General features: G+C 48.5%; 1 protein-coding gene across 2 annotated transcripts in view; it reads right to left on the reverse strand.

Moving 5' to 3' along the window:
- Window positions 1-3,777: 3,777 nt before the first annotated feature.
- Window positions 3,778-26,381, reverse strand: part of KCTD1 (potassium channel tetramerization domain containing 1) — a 114,002-nt gene continuing 91,398 nt past the window's right edge. For both annotated transcript variants that reach the window (XM_062201499.1, XM_062201498.1), the window contains exons 4-5: window positions 10,620-10,925; window positions 3,778-4,709 (exon numbers count right to left, since the gene is read on the reverse strand). In XM_062201499.1, coding sequence (XP_062057483.1) covers window positions 4,551-4,709; window positions 10,620-10,925 — 465 coding nt within the window. In that variant the 3' untranslated portion in view covers window positions 3,778-4,550. The remainder of the gene's footprint in view (window positions 4,710-10,619; window positions 10,926-26,381) is intronic.

Consider the following 26,381-nt stretch of genomic DNA (forward strand, 5'->3'; position numbering starts at 1 on the left):
CCCTGAGATGGTTCATTCCCTCAGTGCCCTCAATAGCTAGGGCTGGGTCGGGCTGAAGCCAGGGGCCAGAAACTCAATCCAGCTATCCCATGTGGGTGGTAGGAACCCGAGTACTTGAGACATAATCTGCTGCCTCTTGGGGTGCACGTTAGTAGGAAGCTGAAATTGGGAGCTGGATCCAGACTGAACTTGGGCACTCTAATATGGGATGCAGATGTCTGAGAGCATCTTAACTTCTAGGTCTGCCTGCCACGGGAAACTTGTTTGCTAAAGATTTATTTATTCGAAAGGCAGAGTTACAGAGAGGCAGAGGGAAAGAGAAAGCGAGAGGTCTTCCATCCACTAGTTCACTCCCAAATGCTTGCAATGGCTGGAGCTGTGCCGATCTGGAGCCAGGAGTTTCTCTGTCTCCCATGCAAGTGCAGGGGCCCAAGCACTTAGGCCATCTTCTACTGCTTTCCCAGGCCACAGCAGAGAGCTGGATCGGAAGTGGAGCAGCGGGACTTGAACTGGCGGCCATATGGGATGCCAGCACCTCAGGTGGCAGCTTTACCTGCTACGTGATAGTGCTGGCCCCAGGGAAACTCTTAATGATAAGAGCTTCGTGACAGTTACAAAGTCGGATAAAACGCATCTTACAAGGGCTTTAGCCCTCCATACAGTCATGGATAGGTTAATGAGGGGGACATTCTGAGATACTGTTAGGTGACTGTGTGTGAACATCAAGGGGGCACATATACAAGTCCAGATGGTACCACTTACTACACTAAGGGATGCCTGGAATATTTAAATACAAGCATACGTTTCCATTCTAAGGAGAAACTACTAATCCTTTTCTTCCTCTTGGTACCAGCATATGAAAACCTTTTCTCAGATACTGTGGCTTATTTTGGGCCCACCTTATAAAGCTTACTGCACATTAGCCTTCATCCTGTCATTTATCTGATGTCTCAGTTTTTATTTAACAGAAACAGGTATAATACAACCTCTAATGTGGTCATAACATCAGAGGTAATGCAGGAAAGTGCCTAGTGCGGTGCCTGGCACCTGGCAAACCAAAAGCAGATGGCTATTTTTATTACTATACAGAAACTCATCTTCAGAAACAAGTTTTAGAAGTTGCTTGCTTTAGGCCGGCGCCGTGGCTCAACAGGCTAATCCTCCGCCTTGCGGCGCCGGCACACCGGGTTCTAGTCCCGGTCGGGGCACCAATCCTGTCCTGGTTGCCCCTCTTCCAGGCCAGCTCTCTGCTGTGGCCAGGGAGTGCAGTGGAGGATGGCCCAAGTGCTTGGGCCCTGCACCCCATGGGAGACCAGGAGAAGCACCTGGCTCCTGCCATCGGATCAGCGCGGTGCGCCGGCCGCAGCGCACCTACCGTGGCGGCCATTGGAGGGTGAACCAACGGCAAAGGAAGACCTTTCTCTCTGTCTCTCTCTCTCACTGTCCACTCTGCCTGTCAAAAAGTAAAAAAAAAAAAGAAGTTGCTTGCTTTATCTTTTTCTAAACTACTTAGAAAAGAGCATAACAAAGATTGTGGTTTTTCTGCCTTAATTTTTTTCAAAAAATTTTAAATATCAATGGTTCGGGCAATAGTAGCTTTCTAAAAAGTACCCTTTCATAGCCATGAAGGTCATGATTGATTCAGAAAAAAGTTACCTAATGGATGGTAAAACCACTGGATGAGTGTGTGTTGAGGATTAAAATGTTAACACAATCTCATGCTATCATCCTGCAGATTACTCCTTGATTACAGAGAGAAAAGTTAAAGTGACTTTTACTTTGGGGAAATTTTGTGGTCATCATTCAACCAAGAGGCCATAGTTACCATCACCACTGTGAGCCAAACTGACCCTTGTGATCTGCAATGAGAAGGACATAACGTCACATGTGTTTTCTTGGGGCCAAAAAAAAAAAAAACAAAACAAAACAAAACAAAAAAAAAAACCTGTTCTAAAGTAAAGGAGTCTAAAGAGGTATTAATAAATGTACCATGATGATTAATCAGATCCTTCAGGGGAAAAAACATAGCTGTAAGGATCTTTACTGGGACAACTGGTGAACTTTGACTATGAACCACATATTGGGTAATAAAACGTAATGAAAACAGACTGCTACTCGGCTCTTTGGATTGACATCTTTCCTGAAATACGTTAGTATGTTGGAGTCTATATGTACAATCTGTATGTGTGAGAAGTGTTTGCTGCTTCCCCTTACATTGGATTAGAGTTTTTGGAGAAAGAACACGCAGTTAGTTGAGCTGGAGTCATATACAGGTGTTAAGACCATAGAAAAGAACGAAGCAGATGCTAATAGCTCCTGCATGCAGTTCTGTGCAGGATTCTGTCGGGCCAATACTAGCTGCACTTAGGGGGGGCTGGGTAAATGCTAACTGTTGACAATTACCAGCATGGTCCCAAGGTGGGACTGTTGCTTAATTGACTTGAGGAAATTCTGCCTAATGAGAATGGATTGCTGGTCAAATCATAGAGCAATTCCATTCTCCTTTCAGTAGGAGGTGGATGACCGAGCAGCTGGTGGGAACAAGCCCTGCTGTCCCCACTGGAGACGGTGGTGTAATAGTCTCAACTAACAGGGAATTACACAAGGATGTGGGAGCCCGGCTGGCAGTCATTAAGTCATTCAGTGTTGGGGCGGCCTCTGTGTCTCCGGGAGTGAGAGGAGCCATTAACAGCTTACTTTTAGTTTCCAAAGCCAGAGATATTTTCATTACTGGTGTCCTCGGGCAGAGACTTTTTAATTTAAAAAAAGAAAGTAAGTTCAGGATGGAAATAGCCCATCACCACAGGAACATCTCTGCAGCAGAAACACATTATAGTTTACCTGTCAATCTTCCCAGCAGGCAAGGTTTATTTTGAGCGTCTGGAGGAGGAAGAGAATGGAAGGAAGAAAGCTGAAGGGAGGGCTGATCGCGGACCCGGAGTCACTGATCCTTTGGAAAGGCTGAGGATTTAGTTCCATGGTGGTCCTGAAATCTCAGGATTCTTACCTCTCTGGCTAACAGTGAAGTGACCCTTCTTGTTCCAAAACTGCCCCAACTGTTTCCAAATCCTAACATCCGGCTTTTAAGACCTTTTGGACAGGGGTTACAGTGGTTTCAAGTTGGCCACAAATCCTTGTTACTGTCCCAACAGGAGGTACATTTCATTTGTTCTCTCCCCGAGTCTCGGCTGGCTCTGTTCAGTCAACAGAAAGCAGCTGAAGCACATGTGCAGGTCCAGGCCTAGCCTTCTAGCACGCTGTGGCTTCCACTGCCTCTTTCTTGGCACACTTAAGCTTGGGACACTCCTTCTCGGAGCCCGGTTACTATGCAGAGAGAAGCCCAAGCCACATGGAGGCCAACAGCCAGTATCACTGCCAGCCATCTGGGTGAGCCACCTTGGCCATCCTGTCCAACCTTGCCCTTGGATGACATCATATGGGGCTGAAGCCCAGCAAAGACCACACACGGAATCGCCAGCAGAGAAAATGTTGTAAGCCATGAAATCTTAGTGTGGTTTGCTCTGTAGCCACAGACAACTGAAATAGGTGTGTCTCCCTTTCATAACAAGAGAAATCTTCCTTCTTAACCAGTATAGAAAAGCAAAGCATGGGGAATGACGTGTGCTGAGTCAAGAGAGAACTGTCTAGAACAGGTGATGACATTCTTATCCTTTGGTAGGGTTTTGTCTTCAAAACTGGCCCCAGCTTTAAGGCTTGTTTTGATACTCAACACAGACAATAATAAAAAAAATTCATTTTAATCTGGCCTTACCCCAACACGTGTGTTTCACACAGACCTTATTTTTAAAAGTTTATTGTATTTAATACATTATAAAATTTGAAAAACTGTAGGAAAGCAGCAGACTCAAACTGGAGCAACTCTAACAAGTAATAATTCTGGCCCCTTTGCAAAACTGATCCGTTTAAAAACAAAGTAAAGTTCACATCTGTGAGGCAGACAAAAAAGTGTGACTTCTGTACAAACTACATTTAAAATTTCATGTCTAAACGTCTTTTAAATGCAATGTGCTCAGAGTTTTTCTGAAGTCCTGCCTGGTCCCCGCCTAAAGAGACATGAAACCCCCAAATGCAAAGAAACTCGATTCAAGGTGTCTTAAAAAAAAAAAAAAAAAGAAAAAAATGACAAAGGAAAAAGGAACAACGGATGGCTGTTGGCAATGGAAACTGTAAGGAGACTGCGACCTCCCGCTCATGGCTTGTTTATTGGTCAGAGGCCTTGGGAAGCCCAGGACACTTCACGGCCATCACAGCACCAACTGAAGCTATTACCTTTTCTTTTTTTGTTTCTTTTTTGCATTTCCTACCTTTTGACATATATATATATTTATATATTTTTTACACCTTGAGGATATCGCTATTCCAATTGTTCCCATGTGAATACAGGTGTGGTCTCTATTGGATATAAATGTGTCTTTCATTCAATTTTAGGTCCAGGACTTGGTTTGCTGTCCCAACTGCGCATAAATGTCCCTTTTCTGTTTGCGTTGTGTGGTGTGTGTTTTCCTCTTTGTGCGTAAGAAATAGGTCCGTTAGTCCAGGGGCTCTTGCTTTATCCGGATCACAGAGGGTACGCGCGGCGTCCGCCTCAGTTCCCGCCGCAGGACGTATTCGCTGAACTGGGACGAGTCCACTCCTCCCCCACAGGAGCCCACGATTTCAAATCCTCTTTGTTGCAACCTCTCGAGGACCTGCAAGGGGCAAGACAAGCATCCAGTGAGGGGTGGGCAGGTGCTATGGCCACATAAGGACTCCAAAGGCACGTACCAAATCTGCAGCACTGGTCCATCTCTTCCAACTCTTGTGTCTCTTTGAGCTTCTCTCACAGGGAGACCCAGGATTAAAGGGCAGGAGGGAGGGAGCAAACATCTCTAAGTCCTACAATGTGACATCACGTGCTTGCTTTATACTTGCTAGTGACAACACCCAGTCATGTTGGCTCCATTTTATTGATGAGCAAACTGAGGCTTGTGGTTAGTGTGGCATGGACCTGGCTTCCCAACTCGGGTCTGTTTTGCTTCCAATCCTGTGTGTGTCTCTGTGTGTGTCTATTGTAATACTGCCTTCTCGAAAAAATGGGGTTCATGTTTCAAAGCTCATTTATCACTAACGTGTTTGGCAAGGTGATAAAGACTATGTATGGGAAGAGTGGTATTTGAATTTACTTAGCCAGTGATTCATTTGTGCTTTCAACTCCGAGTTCCCCAATACCAGGTACTTTTTCTGTATTTCAGCTTGTTAGACTGATTAACTCCAATAGCAGAACAAATGGACTGCTGAATACAGCTGAGGTCTATCTATAGGTTTTCAAACGTATGGCAACTGAAATGCATTCAAGGAGGGAAAAATACATGCAATGCCTATGTATTAGAAAATATATCCAGGGCCGGCGCCGTGGCTCACTTGGTTAATCCTCCGCCTGCGGCGCCGGCATCCCATATGGGCGCCGGGTTCTAGTCCCAGCTGTTCCTCTTCCAGTCCAGCTCTCTGCTGTGGCCTGGGAAGCAGCGGAGGATGGCCCAGGTGCTTGGGCTCCTGCACCCTCATGGGAGACCAAGAAGCACCTGGCTCCTGGCTTCAGATTGGCGCAGCACTGGCCGTAGTGGCCATTTGGGGAGTGAGCCAACGGAAGGAAGACCTTCCTGTCTCTCTCACTGTAACTACCTGTCAAATAAAAATAAAATTAAAAAAAAATCCAAAACAAAGATTCTACCCTTCTTGTATAAACATAAACCATATAAACTAGTCTTTAATTTTTTTTTTTTTTTTTTTTTGACAGGCAGAGTGGATAGAGAGAAAGGTCTTCCTTTTTGCCGTTGGTTCGCCCTCCAATGGCCACTGCGGCCAGCGCATCTCATTGATCCGAAGCCAGGAGCCAGGTGCTTCTCCTGGTCTCCCATGCAGGTGCAGGGCCCAAGCACTTGGGCCATCCTCCACTGCCTTCCCGGGCCATAGCAGAGAGCTGGCCTGGAAGAGGGGCAACCGGGACAGAATCCGGCACCCCAACCGGGACTAGACCCCGGTGTGCCGGCGCCGCAAGGCGGAGGATTAGCCTGTTAAGCCACGGCGCCGACCTAGTCTTTAATTTTGAGATAAAATACTTAATGCAAGAAAGATCCCAGGTGGTGCCGTGGCTCAACAGGCTAATCCTCCACCTGCGGCGCCGGCACACCGGGGTCTAGACCCAGTTGCTCCTCTTCCTATCCAGCTCTCTGCTGCAGTCCGGGAAGGCAGTGGAGGATGGCCCAAGTGCTTGGGCCCTGCACCCGCATGGGAGACCAGGAAGAAGCTCCTGGCTTCGGATGAGCGTGGTGCGCCGGCCGCAGAGGCCATTGGGGGTGGGGGTGGGGGTGAACCAGCGGAAAAGGAAGACCTTTCTCTCTCTCTCTCACTGTGCACTCTGCCTCTCAAAAAATCCCTTCATTTGTCACTACGTGTCTGACTCAGAGTTGTTTGTTTTTTGAGGGGGGAGAGGAAGAGAAATACTGGCAAAAATTGAGGGAGAGACACTGAGAGCTCCTGTATGCTGGTTTGCCCTTCAAAGCCCCCAACATCAGGGCTGGATAGGGGCTGAGTTGGGATCTGGGAACTCAATCGAAGTCTCTTGTGGGTGGCAGGAACCCTGTGATGTCAGCCACCACTGCTACCTCCCCATGTTTGCATTAGCAGGAAGCTGGGGTCAGGAGCCAGGGGCAGGTGTCTAACCCGGGCACTAGGATGTGGGCTGTGGGCATCTTAATCACTAGGCTCCACACCTGTCCCTCTGACACCCTTAAATGCAGGAAATAGCACCTGCAACCCTCAGGCCAAAAAAAAAAAAAAAAAAATCCCACAGAAAACTCCTCTGGAGCTCTGTTTCTTTCTTTTTTTATGCCAAAGATTTTTTTTTTTTGACAGGCAGAGTGGACAGAGACAGAGAAAGGTCCTCCTTTTTGCCGTTGGTTCACCCTCCAATGGCTGCTGCGGCCAGTGCGCTGCGGCCGGCGCAACGCACTGATCCGAAGCCAGGAGCCAGGTGCTTCTCCTGGTCTCCCATGCAGGTGCAGGGCCCAAGCACTTGGGCCATCCTCCACTGCCTTCCCAGGCCATAGCAGAGAGCTGGCCTGGAAGAGGGGCAACTGGGACAGAATCCGGCGCCCCGACCGGGACTAGAACCCGGTGTGCCAGCGCTGCAAGGCGGAGGATTAGCCTGTTAAGCCACGGCACTGGCCCGGAGCTCTGTGTTTCTTGAGGAATCCAAATATTAGACTTGCAAATATTCTCTGCTGGGGTTTTGGATATAATTAAATTACTTCCTTACCTGACAAGATGACTCAATACTAAGATTTTTGGGATAAGTGAAATGTTGCTAAATAACCCTCAAAATACAGTCCATATAAAGTGAACTGTTTTTAAAAAATATTTTTGTTCACCTACTTTTACATGGAACATAGTCTGTTTTTGCAACAGATGAGACTGGAAATCAAGAGTGTGTTTTCTAAATTAAACCTCAAATGCTGGCAAATTTGAGAGAATACAGTCCTTATGAAAACAAATGAACATTGTACCCCAAAGTGCTGTATTTCTGTGGGTAAATTTATAGTGCACAGGATGAAGAAAACAATCCCTAATTGCCAAGTCAAGATGTGTGTTCATGGCAGGTAAATGAAAAGACCTAGGGCTCCCTGCAAGGAGAATTCTCTAGGCAGGAATGCAGCCTGTCAGCAGGAGCCAGCCCAGTTAGCCTGGCTACACCACCCTCTGGAAGCGGGGCTGAGCCCTGATTAGGAGAGACAAGGAGGCTGGGAACAATTCAGAACCCAACTCTGGCCTCCGTGTTGTCTGTCGCTGGAGTTGTGGTTACTAGATTGCTTGTGCAGTTGGCCCACTGTGTTCATGGGTTCTGCATCTGGCAACACGACGGACTACAGACCAAAAATGCCAGGCCTGTGATGGTTGTGTGTCCTCCACACGGGCAGGCTTTTTCTTGTCATTATTCCCTAAGTGATCGTCTAACAGTTAACATTGTATTGGTGATCTAGAGAGGATTCAAAGACAGGAGGATGGGCATGGGTTAGTGCAGATACTGCACCATTTCATACCAGGGACAGAAGCAGCTGCAGATGCTGGTATACGGGTGGGGTTTGGGGAAGTCCTGGAATCAGCCCTTTGAGGACACTGAGGGAGGACTGCCTAAGAAAATCAGGAGGCCTCTTCCGTCCTCAGGGGCCTGACCTGCATAACATTATTCAGTATGATCCAGTGTTACCCTGGATGTGGTCAAAAGCTTATTTCAATATAATGCAAATAGTGTATGAGGCCAATGCTTTTTTTTTTTTTTTCTTTTTGACAGCCAGAGTGAGACAGAGACAGAGGAAGGTCTTCCTTCCGTTGGTTCACCCCCCAAAATGGCCATGATGGCTGGCGTGCTGTGCTGATCTGAAGCCAGGAGCCAGGTGCTTCCTCCTGGTCTCCCACATGGGTGCAGGGCCCAAGCATTTGGGCCATCCTCCACTGCCTTCCCAGGCCACAGCAGAGAGCTGAACTGGAAGAGGGGCAACCGGGACTAGAACCCGAGGTGCCAGTGCCACAGGTGGAGGATTAGCCAAGTGAGCCGCGGCGCCGGCCCAAGGCCACTGCTTTTTAAACATCAACTTAGTTTCTTAGTTTCCTCATCAGTTGAGGATGTTAAAACCCCTCAGTGGGGTACCAGGTGTCAGATGCCCTATCCCAGTCTCTGGGTGCCTACAAGTTTGTTCTCATTTCTTGGTCAGTAAAACAGGAAGCGGGAGTGGGTCATGGCCGAGTAGTACATGGAAGATGTTTGGATGAAAATTTCCACTCTGGATCTGGAAAACGTGTGAAGCACATGAATTGATGATGCCAGTTAGTTCACCAGCCGAGGGGTGGGGCTGAGGTCTTCCAGTCCTGACTTCGTGGTTCTGCCCCTGCATCCGCCCCGGGGAGGGCCTGGGCAAGGGGTGTGGGGGCCAGGAAAGGCTTACTGGGCTATGAGAGGAGCTGAGGCTGCTGAGGATCACTGCAGGGCAGGTGAGAGTGCCACACACCTCCAGGGGGCGCCATCCACGTAGGTGAAAATGCGCAGCCCAGAGGCCACCCTGCTACTAGGAGTGTGTGCCTTCCTCCATCACACTTAGGGGTCATTTTCTGCTATTCTCTCACAATCCGTTCAAAAACATAAAAGCCATAGTCATGGAACGAGCTTCTAGTCTGTGCTCTGGGAGCAGTTTTGGTGGCTAAACATAGAACACAGGCATGGGCCCACTCCAGCTAACAAGGGGTATGAGGGGGCAGGTGTTTGCGCTTAGTGGTTAGGGCACCTGTATATTTTATCAGAGTATCTGGGTTTCACTTCTGGCTCTGGGTCCTGACTCCTGAGGGCTGCTAATGTGGACCCTGGAAGGCAGTGGTGATAACTCAAGTATTTGAGTCTTTTCCAGTCACATAAAGAGACCTGGAATGAGTTCCTGCCCTCAGCTTTGGTATCCTCAACCACTGAGGGCATTTTGGGAGTGAATCTACTGATGGGAACTCTCTGCCTTTCAAATAAATGAGAGGGAAAAAAACAAGAATTCCCTACTCCACTGCATTCAGATAGTTGTGCGTCACACAGAGCTAGAGCCGAGACCCAGGTGTGTCTCTTTTCTCATCGGCAAGAGGAGGATCAGCAATGCTTACCCTCTCCGAGTTGTTACAGGAAGACAGTGCCTGTACAGGCAGACAATACCCACCGGCATCTAAGGCCCATGGGACCTCCCACGGTATAACTCCAAGTTCTGAATTCCACCCAAGTCTCCTCCCATAGAGTTCTCCACCTTAACCAATGGCACTTCCACCACCCAGCTCCTGACAAATGCCGTAGACCTGGGCTTGTCTAAGAACAAACAGCCACTGTCAAAAAGTCTTGTTGGCACTACACGAGGACACTCAAAACTGGGCCCTTCACAGCTACCACTGGAGCCATGGCCTTCTAACCACTCTGTTTCTGCTATTTCCCACCTGCTGCTGGAGTATTCATGCTAAAATATGAACTGTGTCAGGTCAGTGTTTTGCTCAAAAACCCTTCCATGGCTTTCCATTTAACTCACACAGGCAAATAAATCCCAACCAAAAGAAACCAAATTAGAAAAATCCTCCTGTGCTTAGCACCCTCCAGCAGGCTCTCCACGACCTGTTCCTGGCCACTCCTGTCCCTGTGTGCTAGAACTCTCGCTCCTTGGTTCACCTTCCTCAAACCACACTGGTTCGCCTGATGTTTCTCAACATGCCTAGCTCTCTCCCATTTCCGGTCTTCCAGAACTTGCTGAGCCCACTGTCTGGAGTACTTTACCCTAGTAATCCCCTCGCCATTACCTGGTAATATTATGTTGATTGGCAGTAGCCCCTGACCCTGTTCCTATAATAAAGGTTCCATGACCACAGCTCCAGGGCTTACCCCAGCCCCTGGCATATAGTAGGTGTTCAATAGATTTGTAGAATGCCTGCTGTAGTGGGAAGCCTCACCCTCTGTCCAACAGCCCTGTTACACGAGAGCAAAGGCGAGGTGAAGGAACAGCATTAGGAGTGACATATGGTGCGTGCCACGCACAGTGACGCCGTACCTGGACTGAGTTGAGGTGACAGTAGCCATTGAGTGGAAACCTGATGACATGCGTGGAGTCGTGATTCCAGCCGGCGTTGACGGAGTTGCACATCACGTCACCAATCTCCGGAAACACCTCTTCTATCAAGGACTTGTCGCCGCTGAGCGTGATCCTCTCTCCGAGGTCGGGGGCCACCCGCACCACGAGGCACTCGCAGGGCCGTGCGAAGCGACCACTTTCTCTGTCCTGCTTCCATCTTTCCATCTCCAGCAGCATGGGCTGAAGCTGGAAATACTTTGCCTCTTCGTATAACAAAGTGTAGTCCTGGAAAAAGAAACGAGGCATCTCACAATGCAAAATACAAACAGGACTCTGAACGCCCACATTAAGAGGTGATTTTTCTTTTTACCTCTTATTTCAATGAAACCAAGTCTGAGCGTAATTTTTCACTTAAAACATGGGCAAGCTGGGGGGAGAAGAGAGAGAGATTCCTTCTGCTGGTTCATCCCTCATATGCCTGCAATGGCCAGGCCAAAGCCAGGAGCCTGAAAACCCACTGAGGTTCCACAAAGGGGCTCAAGCACTTGAGCCAGCACCTGCTGTCTCCCAGGTGCACTATCAGAAAGCTGAGGCGGGAACTGACCCAGGCACCCTAACGTGGGATGCAGGTATCCCGAGCAGCAGTGTAACCCACTGTGCCCCAGGAACCATCATTACTCAGAGGTGAAAGGATTCCCGCAAGACTTTGTCTTTTGGTAGAAAAATGCCTCTGGAATTTCAAGTTTGAATGTGTCGGTGAGAATCCGATGTGTATCTTCTTGCGTGGAACACCCATGTCGACCATGCTCGGGGACAACTGTGCAGTGCTCACCCCTCGCCTGAGGCCCGCATGCCTTATCAACTTCAGTGGCAGCTGCAGAACTCGCCGCGGGAGGGTGCGGACAAGCCAGTGGAGTGGGGCTGCGGGTGGGCACCTACAGGGCAAACTCTCGGCTTTTACTTGGGTGTAGATCTGGGACGGTGGTGGGGAGTGTAATGGAGACTTGGAAAGCTACCCCAGTGCCCTCAGCCACTTGCTGGTGCTGCCAACAGGCAAACGTTAGGCCTCAACCCCTGCAGGTCACAGGTGCAAAGAAACAAACTTATCCATTTCTGAGAGCACAATCTTTAACCGTGGTTTCCTTTTCTCCAGTCAAAAAAAAAAGCAACTGAATTCAAACAGAAATCTAACAAACAGGGATTCAAACACACGCTAAGCCACTGAAGGAGAAGACAAAGGAGCATGAAGGGAGGTAGCAACTTAGGAACAGCATCAACAGGCAGGTCAATATTGTGTCTAAAGGTAGCTATGGTCACAATCACTTCTGGCTGTGCGATAAATGGGTGCTTGTCCAGACACGCTGACCGAGAATGTTTTCATCAACTGCCACAGGCATTCTTGTCCGCCTTCCATGGGCTGGAGCTGGCAGGTGGTGCCTGGTGCTTGCGTGAGAGCCATGTGGGAAACCTGTGGCCTGTGCACCTCTAAGACAGGGAATTCAGTGTGAGAAGCAGGGTATGACCTGGGGAGAAATTTTTTTTTTTTTTAAAGATTTATTTTATTTGAAAGTCAGAGTTACACAGAGGGAGAGGCACAGAGAGAGAGGTCTTCTGTCCGATGGTTCACTCCCCAGATGGCCACAACATCCGGAGCTGTGCCCATCTGAAGCCAGGAGCTTGTTCCAGGTCTCCCACGCGGGTGCAGGGGCCCAAGGACTTGGGCCATCTTCTACTGCTTTCCCAGGCCATAGCAGAGAGCTGGATTGGAAGAGGAGCAGCCGGGACTAGAACTGATGCCCATATGGGATGCCGGTGCTTCAGGCCAGGGTGTTAACTCACTGCGCCACAGCGCCAGCCCAGAGAAATGTTTTTATTTTTCAGTTGACTTTTTCTCTTGCAAATCAAGCAGCAGTAGTGTCATCCAGAGGCGTGGGTGCAGTAGGCCCCTAGCTGGATAACTTTTTTCCATGTTGAGAAACTTGAGGCAGGTGGAAGAAGCCAGATGGTCACTGCTGTGCAGCAGACTGCCCTGACCCTGGGCACCCCACTGTTACAGGGGAGGAACCCACAGCTCCGATCATCTTCCTTGCACATGTCTCTGCCTGCGCAGCCTCCTGCTCTGTAGCGAGTTGGGGACTAAACTGAGGTGTGGCCACTCTTTTATTTATTTTTTATTTATGTATTTTTTTTTTTTTTGACAGGCAGAGTGGACAGTGAGAGAGACAGAAAGGTCTTCCTTTTGCCGTTGGTTCACCCTCCAATGGCCGCCGCGGTTAGTGCGCTGCGGCCAGCGCACCGCGCTGATCCGATGGCAGGAGCCAGGTACTTATCCTGGTCTCCCATGGGGTGCAGGGCCCAAGCACTTGGGCCATCCTCCACTGTACTCCCTGGCCACAACAGAGAGCTGGCCTGGAAGAGGGGCAACCGGGACAGAATCCGGTGCCCTGACCGGGACTAGAACCCGGTGTGCCGGCACCGCAAGGCAGAGGATTAGCCTAGTGAGCCGCGGTGCCAGCTGGTGTGGCCACTCTTAAGCCAGAGCACAATGGGAGTCCCAGTGAGTCTAAGGGGTGGGCGTGGGAGATGCTGCAGGTTCTGCCTGGGATCCAACCATGGGGCCTTGTCATCTTTGACAACTGTGAGATACTGACCTAAATATTCTACTTACCTACCGAGATGACAGCTCCCAAAGCAATTTAAACACAGCATCGGGAGTTACATAAGCAAGAGAAGTGAGAATATCTGCTACCGTATTTTATTTTCCATGAGATTTAATACATAAGGAAATGTACATAAAACGCTCATGAAATTTTAGCATTAGGAAGGATCTAGACTCTGGTGAAAATACTCAGATGCCTTGTCTTTCTAGAGCCGTCAGATCTGCAAATCTTAGTGTAAAGGGAGTGGTCTTTATGCTCAAGCTCGAGGAGGTGGCTGACTCCTTTCCAGTATTACCCAACTGTGACCATCTGGCCTCTGGCCATGGGAAGCTTACTGCCGAGGGAGGTACAGCACTTACTTGGCAGCTCTGAGAATTCTTCCAAGTGTCTTCACTAGGAAGACTTGAATTTCCCTGTGACACCAAGTTCTTTGTACTAAGTCTGCTCTCTGGGGTTAGGATAATTTAAAAAAATTTATTACATTTTGAAAGGCAGAGAGATCTTCGACCCACTGATTCACTCCCCAAATTCCCACAGAAGCCAAGGTTGGGCCAGGCCAAAGCCAGGAGCTTGGTAACTCTACTGGAGTCTCTATGAGGGTGGCCAGGGCCCAGTCACTTGAGTGATCATCTGCCTCCCAAGATGCATTAGCAGGAAGTTGGATTGGAAGTGGAGCAGCATTAAGTAAAATCGGGTGGAGCCCAACATTTCGGATATGATCCAATGAGTGCACTGTACAATTTGGCCTGGTACTCTAATGACTTTTCTTAAATTTATTTGAAAGGCAGAGTGCCAGAGATGGAGATTTTCTATCTGCTGGTTTACTCCCTACATGCCTGCAACAGCTGGGGCTGAGCCAGGTCAAAACCAGGAGTCTGGAACTCCATCTGGGTCTCCCACGTGAGTGGCAGGAACCCAAGCACTTGGGCCATCACCTACTGCCTTGCAGGTGCATCAGCAGGAAGCTGGATTGGAAGGATGGAGTAGCTGGGACTTGAGCAACACTCCAGTTTGGGACATGGGTGTCCCAGGCAGCAGCTTAGCCTGCTGTGCCATAATGCTCATCCTTCTAACCACTATTAATGCAGCCTGCATTCGTTTCCTATTGCTGCTGTATCAAAGACCACACATTCGGTGGTTTAACGCTGTAAAAATTAGTCTTTTACAGCTGGGGTCAGAGAAGAGAGTCAGGAGTCCCCCATCCCCATCCCCCCCCCGCCCCAATGAGTCTTTGAGGCTGTGCTGCTTCAGGGATAGCATCCATTTCCTCACCTTTTCAGACTCCCAGGGGCTGCCCATGGTTCTTGGCTTCTGGTTCTGCATCACTCCTACCTCTGCTTTTATTGCCACATCACCTTTTCTCGCCTGGACCCCCTTGCTTTCCTCTTTAATGAGCAGGACCTTGGTAATGACACTGGACACAGCCAGACACACACACACACACACACGGGGTGGGGGGGATAGATGGGGGAGAGGGGGAGGTCTTCCATCCACTGGTTCATTCCCCAGATGCCTACAACACCAGTGCTATGCCAGGCTGAAGCCAGAAGACCAGACCCAGTCTGGGTCCCCCACACAGGTGGCAGGAACTCAGTGACTTGAGTGATCACCTCCTGGCTCCCAGGGTGTGCATTAGCAGGAAGCTAGAACTGGAAGCAGAGCAGGCACTTGATCCCAAGGAGTCTGATACAGGCTGCAGGCATCCCGAGTGGTGTGTTAAACTGCTGCCTTTTTCTGGGAACTTCTAACTACTACTTTGTTTTCCTTGAACTTTCTTATTTTAAGTTCTGAATTTGTTACAACTTATGAAGAGAACCTGGATTCTCTCCACCCGTGTTTGATGTCCACCTGTCCTTTCTGTGTCCCTTTGAACTGGGCATTCTGTTTCTGCACGTGGCTCATTACCAATAAGATGGGATGTTGACTGCTGCAGCGGTTGTAAAGCCTGTAATTCTAACATCACCCAGCCCATCATGGTGGCATCTGCTCAGTGCCCTGTTGAAATACTATACATTTGGGTGGGACTTGGATGGGGGAAGGCTGGACTTCTAGGAGGGGCTTAGGGCTCCATACTTCCCTGGGATTCTTCTTAACCGTCTAGGGTTCTGGCCCCTTTATCTGTGAAATGGGAAAACAACAGGACAATTGCTTGCTTCTGGCCTTCATACTCTAGAAGTCTGATCCATCCACCATCTATCAGAACCCGAAGTTAACGACGCTAACAGGGATTGGGGCTGGATGTTCCAGTGATGTTGACTTGCCATTCCCCACCCCAACCACATTCACAAACCATGTGTCTAATAATCCACTGTGCAGTCTGGCCATGGATTGACAGAGTGCCTCCTTGTGTAGCGTTGCTAGAATGCTCTTATCTGGTCTGGGTAAGTCAGGGAAACACTGATCCCTTTTAGACTTGGGCCTTGTGCAGGGGTTTCTGAAGGACCCTGTGAATGGCTATCACAGTGGGGACCAGAAGGTTCTGCGCCTGGGATGTAGTCACATGGGCCTGGCCTTGAACTGCTTCTGGGTGCCAGGTGTTCTTCTGCTTTCTCTGAACTCTCCTGGCTCTGTCTGGCTTTCAGGGCAGGGAAGCTGGCCCTTGCCAGGGAACATCTGGGTACATGTGGCTGCTCACCACGCTGAGTTGCTCGATGCATCGGTGGCCCGTGGTCTGAAAGGTCTTGTTGTGGTTTGTTTTTTTGACAGATTTTTAGACAGTGAGAGACAGAGAAAGGTCTTCCTTCCATTGGTTCACCTCCCAAATGGTCGCTAAGGCTGGCGCACTGCACCGATCTGTAGCCGGGAGCCAGGTGCTTCTCCTGGTCTCCCATGCTGGTGCAGGGCCCAAGCACTTGGGCCTCCTCCACTGCCCTTCCGGGCCACAGCAGAGAGCTGGACAGGAAGAGGAGCAACAGACCAGGACTAGAACCCAGGGTGCCGGCACCGTAGGCAGAGGATTAGCCTAGTGAGCCGCGGCGCCGGCCTTGTTGTGTTACCTTTTTCTGCTAGGTTAGGCTCATGCTGGCCCCTTGCTGTCTTGGCAAGCTCCCGTCGTGTGTCTTTCTGTGCTTTCCAACCCATGTGGCTAGTCTTGGCTCATCAGAAAACTTCCTGCAGAGTGGAGTCGGTCCTGTCGGCTTCCGCCTCTAGAAAACTGTTTGCTTTTAGAATCTCTAGCCCTCTGTTTATTCCTTTCTGGTCTCTGTATCTTCTCTATAAACCTCAGTTCTTAGCTGGCCATGTCCCTATGCACACACTCTTTCTATTTAATTGCTACATAAAAATCACATGTGTTCATGGGGCACCATGTGCTGTTTCAATACTCTCAAGTTCTCGGTTGTCCTGGCTCTGCAATGCTTCCCCAGGCAGGCTGGCATTCTTTCATGTCTTCACCAGCAGGAGGGACTGCCCACCTGCTTCTTTCCCCCTTGTTCCTACTCAATGCTTCTCACCAGGAGGCCCCCCTCCCTGTCCCCCTGTCCGGTGGCACTGACTTCCGGATTCTCCTGGAGGATTCCAACCTCAGATTTATCCTGTTGGCTTTTAAATGAAGCAGCAACAAAGTGTGTCTTCTATACCCTATCACTGTCTCCACCCCATTTTACACATCTCATACAGAAAGACTGTGGATGCACAGCAAGCTGACAGGGTGCTGATGGCAGAGCCAAAGGCAGACCCATCTGCAGTTTGAAGCCACACTCTGGCTTGGCAAGTCAGACAGACGCTAGGCTACAGGAGTTAGGACTGAGGTCTCGCGCGTGATGGGGCCAGGGGCTAGAGAGAGAGGCTATTTGAATGGGGCCAGGGCTGGGACTGGCTGCCCTGCCCTCCCTCCTCCTGTTCTTCTTCCCTGGTTGCTGCAGCAGGAAGCCTGCTTTGGAGGAGGGACGTGGACTTGGGTATGAGTACCGGGCAACAACAGTCCCCACATCAGGGAGGAAGATGCTAGGTGGCAGCAGCTGAGCTCGGGTTGCAGTGGATGCTGGGAACGGGCATACCCTCAGACACTGGAGAAGGAGCTTCTTGGGGAGCCTACCCAGCCTGCATTTTGCCTTCTCTGAGAGTTCTGTCCGCAGGAGTAAGTACTTAGAGGCTGTGTCTGTATTGCCACAACTGACTGGCGGTACTTCCACCACGGAGAGGACACTTACACTAATTCTACGAAAGCAGCTAGTAAGTACTCCTCACCAACATTCCTGGTCTCTTTTCCTTAAGATAGAAACACTGGTTCTCAATGCAGGGTGGAGTTGACTCTGGAGGGCATTTGAAAATGCCTGGAGACATTCTTGCTTGTGCAGCCGGGAAGGGGGTGCTACTGACATTTAGTGGGGGAGAGGTAAGGAATACTATTCAATACCCACATAGCATAGGGGATAGTCCCCTTACACCCCCAACAAAGAGTTATTTGGCTCACTGGAGGTATGCTCTTGCCAAAATGTTTAACTCCAACCCATCAGGCCTTTGGCTATCACTCTCAGCTCATAGGAAAGGAGGGGACAGGTTATTGACCTAAACTCTGTATGATGGAGCCAACAAGACAAATCCAGATGGCAGGACACTTTGTGGGACAACTGTCCCTGTCTCTCTGTCAACTCAGTACCACATAAAAAGCCACCGTGTACAACATCGGCATCCCATACAGGCACTAGTTCATGTACTGGCTGCTCCACTTCCAGTCCAGCTCCTTGCTAGTGGCCTGGGAAAAGCAGCAGAAGCTGGTCCAAGTGTTTAGGCCCAGATGAAGCCCCTGGCTTCAACCTGGTTCAGCCCTGGCCATTATGGCCATCTGGGGAGTAAACCAGCAGATGAAAGATTTCTCTAACTCTTTCAAAATAAACAAATCTTAAAAAACAAACAAACAAAAAAAACCCAAAAAACCAAAAAACCACAAACCTGGACACTAAAGTTTAAGGGATGAAACCTCAATTAGTATTGACAGCTACTGTCTTGGGAATACCACGTGGAAAGGACATTTTGGGGTCAACCAGGGAAATATGGTTGCAAGATTGGAGGAAATAAAATTCTGATAAAATGGAAAGGCATGGATTATTGTCTGGAGGAAGCAGAGAAAAATATCGTGAAGGCTACACACTGAGGTTTCACCATTGGCAATTTGAGTGATGGGAATACAGTGTTTATTAAATTTTTTTTTGTTTTTACTTAACTGTATTTCAATTTTTCTACAGTGTATACATCTATAATAAAAACCAATAGACTTTTGAACACAGGAATAGTTAAGTTGGGATTTGCTTGTCAGCAGATATTGATCTGTATCTGGTGAAAATTCATACAGAGAAAGCATAAAAGATATTAGTATCATAGGGGGTACTATCCAAAGATGTTTTAAAAAGAAGGCTAGAAATGAAAGAAAAGTGTATGTACATATGTGTGCATGTGTCTATGCAGGAGCTAAATGAGCAATGAAGAAATCAGAATAACGTGGAGCAAGGGCAACTCAAGGAAAGAGGGAGGGTCAGAGAAATTCTGAAACTTCTTATCCAGAGAACAGACTGCAGTGGCTTCCGGTGGGAGCCAGGCCACGAGCAGCTTCCACTTAATTTCAATCTCAGAACACCATTTATCTAAATTGTTAACACTTGTGGAGTGAGAATTTGCTGTGCTGTGGTTTCAAGGTTCATGTGCTTGCCCACCAGTGTTAAATGGCTGGAGAGAGTAGCACTCACCTTGGCAAACCCAAAGGAGATTCTCTCCTCCCCAGAAAGCTGTGTCCCCCTCCAAGGTTGACAGAAAAGCCACAGTGGGGAAGAAAGCACTCCTTTGTCAAGGTCATGTAGCTCCTGTGTGCACTTGGCCCCACCTCGCCTAGACTGGACTGCGCTGCCGCTGGTGCACTTCCAGCATCGGCCACAAGGGCTGAATGGTGGCCTGGCCTCCCTTCGCCTGCTGCTCCTCCCAGGCTCCAGGACACCCTGTAATTTACAGCCTGTCACCAGAGCTTCTGTGGGAAACACTGCAAGGCCCTGGGATACGTGAGTTTCATTTGACACGCTTTTGTTTTTTCCCCCCGAAGCGTGGGCTACAGCTAAATCCTTAACCAATTAAAGGGTGTGTGCTGTACTTAGAATTGATGAATGGCAGTCTTCGAGGGCTCTAGAATCCGTAGGAGCACATGAAAGGTACAGAGAAGCAACTGTCCCAATCCCATGCGGGCGGGTGACGGCTGAGTCCAGGGGATGGTCCCTGGGATGAGCCACAGTCGACCTCCATGCGGCATCTAACCTGAGTGTCCTTGGAGCGAAGATAATGCTGGCCCTGTGGCTTTGTCTGCTGAGAGCTAGACCAAAGCATGTGCTGCAAACTCCCAGCTCGCTTTGCGACAACTGAAAACAGTGATTGCTTTCTAACTGAAATTCCCAACATGTCATTTTGGGATTCCCAAAAGCCACATTGCTTTTAATAATGGGAACTATAAATCGATATATTACCCTGATAGGATATACACACACACACACACAGCTTAAATGATGGTATTATATATACATATGTTTAATGCTTTCTATATAGTCTTATATGATTTTAAATATAATTACACTGCCTACCTATGACTAGTTTTCCATGATTCTTTTGGCCCTTTTCTGTTGTATTTAACTTATTATTAAGCAATGATTAGGGACCTAGCACACAATGTTCTCTTGTTTTTAAAGATTTTATTTATTTATTAGAAAGACAGAGTTACAGAGAGGCAGAGGCAGAGAGAGAAGTCTTCCATCTGCTGGTTCACTCCCCAATCAGTTACAATGGCTAGAGTTGAGAGGATCTGAAGCCAGGAGCCAGGAGCTGCTTCCGTGTCTCCTACATTGGTGCAGGGCCCAGGGACTTGGGCCATCCTCTACTGCTTTCCCAGGTCATAGCAGAGAGCTGGATTGGAAGAGGAGCAGCTGGGGTACGAACCAGCCGCAGGCAGAAACTTAGCCTGCTAGGCTACAGTGCTGGCCTAATAATGTTCTCTTAAAACATATGAAAGTGTCTCTGTCTACGAGAATATTGCAATGCTGAGGCCAGCACGGTGGTGCAGTGGTTAAGCTGCTGCTTGTGACACTGGCATCTTACAGTGCTAGTTCAAGTCCCCACTGTTCCACTTCCACTCCAGCTCCCTGTTAATGAGCCTGGGAAAGCAGCAGAGGATGGCCCATGTGGTTGGGTCCCTGCTACCCACAGAGGAGACTCAGATCAAGTTCCTGACACCTAGCTTCAACCCGGCCCCACCCTGCCCATTTGGCCATTTGGGAACAACCAACAGATGGGAGATCTCCCCTCCTTTCTTCCTCTCTCCCTCCCCATTCACTCTGTCAGTCAAAAAAATAAGTGTTTAAAGGCAGCTGGTGCAGTGGTTAAGACGTGGCTTGGGACGCCCACATCCCATATCGGAGTGCCTGGGTCTGAGTCCCAGCTCCACTTTTGATTCCAGCTTCCCGTTACTGTGCACCCTGGGAGGCAGCATGTGATGGCTCAAGGACTTGGGTTCCTATTACCCACGTGGGAGACCTGGATTGAATTCCTAGCTACCTGTTTTGGTCCAGCCCTGCCTCAGCTTATGTAGGCATTTGGGGGGTTTACCAGCGGATGGAAGATCTCTGTCTCTGTTTCTATCTCTCTGCCTTTCAAATAAAATGAAAGTAAACAATATACATAAAATATTCTGAGTCCAAGTACAAGACTGTATATGATCAGGTTTGAGTTAACTGGTATGAGCCAGAGTCTAGTTTGAATGTGGGAACCACTCCACACATCTGTTTAGGGGTGGGATGCAACCTTTTTCCTGTGCAGGGCCATTTGAATATTTATAACATCACTTGCAGGCCACATACAATTAACCTGCCACAGACCTACTGAATTTCAAGTACCACCTGTGGCTGCCTTGGCAGGGCCGGACCAAATGATTCTGTGGGCCTCGTGTGGCCCATGGGCTGGACGTCCCCCACCCCTGGTTATGCGTCCATGTACTCATTTACTCGGGCCACAGATATTCGCGTGCACAACATGTGGGTGCTGAGCCACAGTGGCAGACGCTGCTGTGCGTGATGCCCCACGCTTACCCCTTGCCTGCTTGTCTCAGCAAGAGGCTGAAAAGGAGAGGCCTCACGTTCTCACCTACTCTGAAGTTAGGGGGCTTCTGTCCTGGCCAACGAGCCACAAAAGGCCAGTCTTCCAGGGGACCTTCTGCCAGGGACGGAGTCTTGCTTATGAAAAGCCTTTTACTCGGTTTGTCCTGCCCTGAAGGAGGACGCGAGGGCTGGGGCTCTTGTGGCTGTCCTCTTACGACCCTGAGATGACAGGCATGAGGCCAGGATGTCAACACTAGGATGGCAAGGCCAAAGACAGAGGAGGGTCTGGGTCCGTGACGACACCACTTAGCACACACCATGGTCGTCTGACGCAGGTGAGATACACACGTGCCCGTTCGTTCCAGCCACAGTGGCCTGGCTGCTGACTCTGGTAGCTGAGAGCACTGGTAACTCACAGCTGGCTATAAGGTGCTTCCCTACAGTGACAGAGGATTGCATATGTGTGTGTGAGACCAAAGAGGATCGCACGGCCCAGGCTAGCCAAAGCCGGACTGTTCAGAGGAGCCAGGGGAAGGCTGTGGGTGGACAGAACGCGCTTCTCTGAAGGGGGCAGCAAGGGCTGTGCTTGAGGAACTAAGGGGAGTCCTCCAGGGCATATGTGCAGGGTTAAGTGTTCACGGCCTTCGCTTTGGCCTTAGTCAATGGGGTGTTCTCTAACCCAGCCATTATCCTAGAATGCGGGATGAGGCTGGCACTGCGGCTCACTGGGCTAGTCCTCTGCCTGCGGCGCCGGCACACCGGGTTCTAGTCCTGGTTGGGGCACCGGATTCTGTCCAGTTTGCCCCTCTTCCAGGCCAGCTCTCTGCTGTGGCCTGGGAAGGCAGTGGAGGATGGCCCAAGTGTTTGGGCCCTGCACCCCATGGGAGACCAGGAGAAACACCTGGCTCCTGGCTTCAGATCGGTGCAGTGCACTGGCCATGGCAGCCATCTGGGGGGTGAACCAATAGAAAAGGAAGACCTTTCTCTCTGTCTCTCTCACTGTCCACTCTGCCTGTCGAAAAAAAAAAAAATGCAGGATGAAATTCTCGCTCAAAGGAATGAAATGGCATGGAGGAAAACGTGGCAAAGAGATCCAAGAGCTGGCATGCAAGAAAAAGTTGTATACGCTGGCAAATACCGCTGAAGAGTCACAAGGAAAGGACCATGCAGGAAATAGCCGCTCCATACACTTCCCCACCCCAAGGGGCGAGAGATCATCGCTGATGAAGCGGCTGGCTTTCATCTAGGAGCCATGTTGCACAAGCCAGGCCCTCATGTCTTCAGACTCGGAATCATGTTCAGTATGGTAAGCTGGAGCCTTGGGAGGGCCCTAAGAATTGCTACGGGCCAGGGAGCCTGCCTCGGGCTCATTCCAGGGCTAAAGCGAGCTCTGCACGCTAGCTGCGGTTAGGACTCTCTTGTTTGCCTGCCAAATGCAGAACTGTTTCCATGTAAAGTGAGTGTGTACATGATGGAACTGCTCTATGCTCTCTTTTCCATTTGGCTAATAATCCTTGGCGTGTGCACCACTGTTCAGATTCCTGAAGGAGCGGTGATTGTACTCTTTTCTGCATTTATATGAAGGCTCTTCAAAAGTTAATGAAAAATATGTATTATGAAAAAACTCTGCATGGATTTCAAGGCTTTTTTTTTTCTGCACCAAAATAACCTTTCACTTCTGTTTTCTGAAGTTTTTGAAGTCCCCTCATCTGCACATTCACGCATGATTTTTATATAAGTGGGAACATACTATACGTATTTGCAATTTAATACTTCTACCAAATAATAAAATTTTGTTTTTTTCTCTCCCCATATATCAAGAGATATGTGTCAACCACATTCCTTTAAACTATTCCACGGTATTAATGTACTATAATATTTATAACATCTGCCACCATTGGATTTTTGTGTCCAGTTTTTGCTCTTATAAACATGATTGTAGTAAACACCCTAAGAGCCGGCACTGTGGCATAGTAGACCGAGCCTCCACCTGCAGTGCTGGCATCCCATATGGGTACTGATTTGAGTCTCTGCTCCTCTGCTCTGATCCAGCACCCTGCTAAAGGCCTGGGAAAGCAGTGGCCCGAGTGCTGAGTCCCTGTACATGTGTGGGAGACCTGGAAGAAGCTCCTGGCTTCGGATCCGCTCAGCTCTAGCCATTGTGGCCACCTAGGGAGTGAACAGCAGATGGAAGGCCTTTCTGTCTCTTCTCTCTATAACTACTTCTGAAGTAAATAAAAAAACTTTTTAAAAAATCCTATATATTGGCCGGCGTCGCAGCTCAATAGGCTAATCCTCCGCCTAGTGGCGCCGGCACACCGGGTTCTAGTCCCGGTCGGGGCACCGGATTCTGTCCCGGTTGCCCCTCTTCCAGGCCAGCTCTCTGCTGTGGCCAGGGAGTGCAGTGGAGGATGGCTCAAGTACTTGGGCCCTGCACCCCATGGGAGACCAGGATAAGCACCTGGCTCCTGCCATTGGATCAGCGCAGTGCGCCGGCCACAGCGCGCCTGCCGCGGCGGCCATTGGAGGGTGAACCAACGGCAAAAGGAAGACATTTCTCTCTGTCTCTCTCTCTCTCTCTCACTGTCCACTCTGCCTGTCAAAAATAAAAAAAAAAAAATTAAAAATCCTATATATCTTCACATTTATGTCAATGTTCCTATAAATTGATATATACTCAGGTCTAGGGATTTCATATCTATATATATTTGAAATTTTAATAGCTATTGCTGAATTGCCCTCAAATAATTTTCACTGCTAATCACATTGCGTATTATCAAATTTTTAAATTCTTACTGATCTAACATTAAAGAAAAAGGTCTCATTTTTGTTTCCTAGATACTAGAGATTGAATAGCTTTTTTTCTTTGAAAGATTGATTTATTTGAGAAGCAGAGTTACAGAGGGAGAGACAGATCTTCCATCCACTGATTCACTCCCCAAATGGCTGCATCAGCCGGAGCTGAGCGGATCTGTAGCCAGGGCCCAGGTATTTCTTCCAAGTTTCTGGGTCTCCCACATGAGTACAGGGGCCCACGCATTTAGGCCATCCTCCATTGCTTTCCCAGGCCATTAGCGGGGAGCTGGATCAGAAGCAGAGCAGCTAGGACTTGAACCAGAGCCCATGTGGGGAGCAGGTGCTGCAGGCCGAGGCTTAACCTACTACACTACGGTGGTGCTGCCAGAGATTGAATAGCTTTTCAAATGTTTACTGGATGGGCAGGTGTTGCTCAGGGGATTAAACCCCCACTTGGGATGCCTGAAGCCCATATCTGAGTGCCTGGTTTGAGGAATAGCCTGGAATCCTGGCTATTCTATGCTTCCCTTCCAGTTTCATGGTTGTTTTTTGTTGTTGTTGTTTGTTTTGTTTTGTTTTTATGCTTATTTATTTACTTATTTGAAAGGCAGAATTACAAAGAGGCCAGAGGCAGAGAGAGACATCTTCCATTTGCTGGTTCACTCCCCAGATGGCTGCAATGGCTGGAGCTGCACTGATCTGAAGCCAGGAGCTTCTTCTGGGTCTCCCATGCAGGTGCAGGAGCCCAAGGACCTGGGCCATCTGCTTTCCTAGGCATAGCAGAGAGCTGGTTCGGAAGTGGAGCAGCTGGGACTCAAACCAGCATCTGTATGGGATGCTGGCACTGCAGGCGGTGGCTTTACCTGCTACGCCACAATGCCAGCCCCCCATATTAATGCACCTGAGGCAGCAGATTATGGTCCAAGTACTTGGGTTCCTGCCACCCACATGTGAGACTCAGAGTTCCGGACCCCTACCTTCAGCCTGGCCTAGCCCTGGCTGCTACAGGCATTTGAGGAGTGAACAGGTGGATGGAGGATCTCTCTCTCTCCCTCCATGTAACTCTGTCTTGCAAATAGTTTTTAAAAATGGTTATTGGTAATTTCTATTTTTTGTCTTTGGGAAGATTTGTATAGCTAGAAGTGTTTCCCACTGTATTTGTATTATAATTTTTAGGAGTTCTTTTGTTGCAAGTATTTCTTCTAATCTGACACTAGTCTTTCATTTGTACATGGTGTCTTTAAAAAAGTTGTTAAAGGACATCTTTCGGGTATTAAGTCTTGTTTAGGTAGGCCCTCTCTTCCTCAAAATTAAGATATCCCTTCATACTTCTTGTACTTTTATGGCTTCAGTTCTTACGTTTTAGTTCAGGGGTTTTGTGAACTTGGGATGTGCGGCAGGGCTCTGGCTTGGCGATTTTCTCAGGTGTCTCAGTGCCAATGACTGACTATTCCTTTCTTTTTCCACTGATTTGAAAAACCGCCTTTACTTTCAAATTCCTGTGTGCACACACTCTATGTGCATGGACCTTACTCTTTGCCATTGTTCTACTTGTATATTTTGGCCCTGCTGGCATTGGCCTTGTAAATTAATGCAGCTCGTATAGTATGCTCTGATGTTGGTACAACACATTGCCATCAACACCAGTAATATGACCCTCATGATTTTTTATAACCTTATTCTTAACTTTTCTTTCCTTCTACACAAACTTTGTAAATGGGGTGAATTTCATTTTGCCAAAATTTCTTACTTAAAAGGCTTTGTGTTGGAGGCACAGAGTAATTGGAGGACAAATGCCATTTGCATACTAAGGCTTTCCATCCAGAAAGATAGAATAATCCTTTATTTATTCAACTCTGCTTTCATACTTGTGTGTAGACGTTTGGTTTTTTTTTTTTAAACCAGGTTTGCATATTTCTTGTTAGGTTTATTCTAGATGTGGTCATTTTTGTTGTATTTTTCCATTATATATTATGACTGGCTCTGGCTGTTCTATCAGGAAGCTGCCCATTAGAATATAGTGATTCTGAATTTAGATGCTTTCATGAGTTTTTTAGATTGATTTTAATAGGATTTAGTTGATTCTTTAGAATCTTCTATTTAGGGAGACCTCAGCTGCAAAAAAAATACATTGTCATATATTCCTTTCTAATATTCATACTGTTTGTTCTCCTTGTCTAAATCCATTGCCTGGAGTTTTGAACACAATGTGGGAATGA

The sequence above is a fragment of the Lepus europaeus genome, chromosome 9 (assembly GCF_033115175.1).
Source record: "Lepus europaeus isolate LE1 chromosome 9, mLepTim1.pri, whole genome shotgun sequence".
In the NCBI taxonomy this organism is placed as follows: domain Eukaryota; kingdom Metazoa; phylum Chordata; class Mammalia; order Lagomorpha; family Leporidae; genus Lepus; species Lepus europaeus.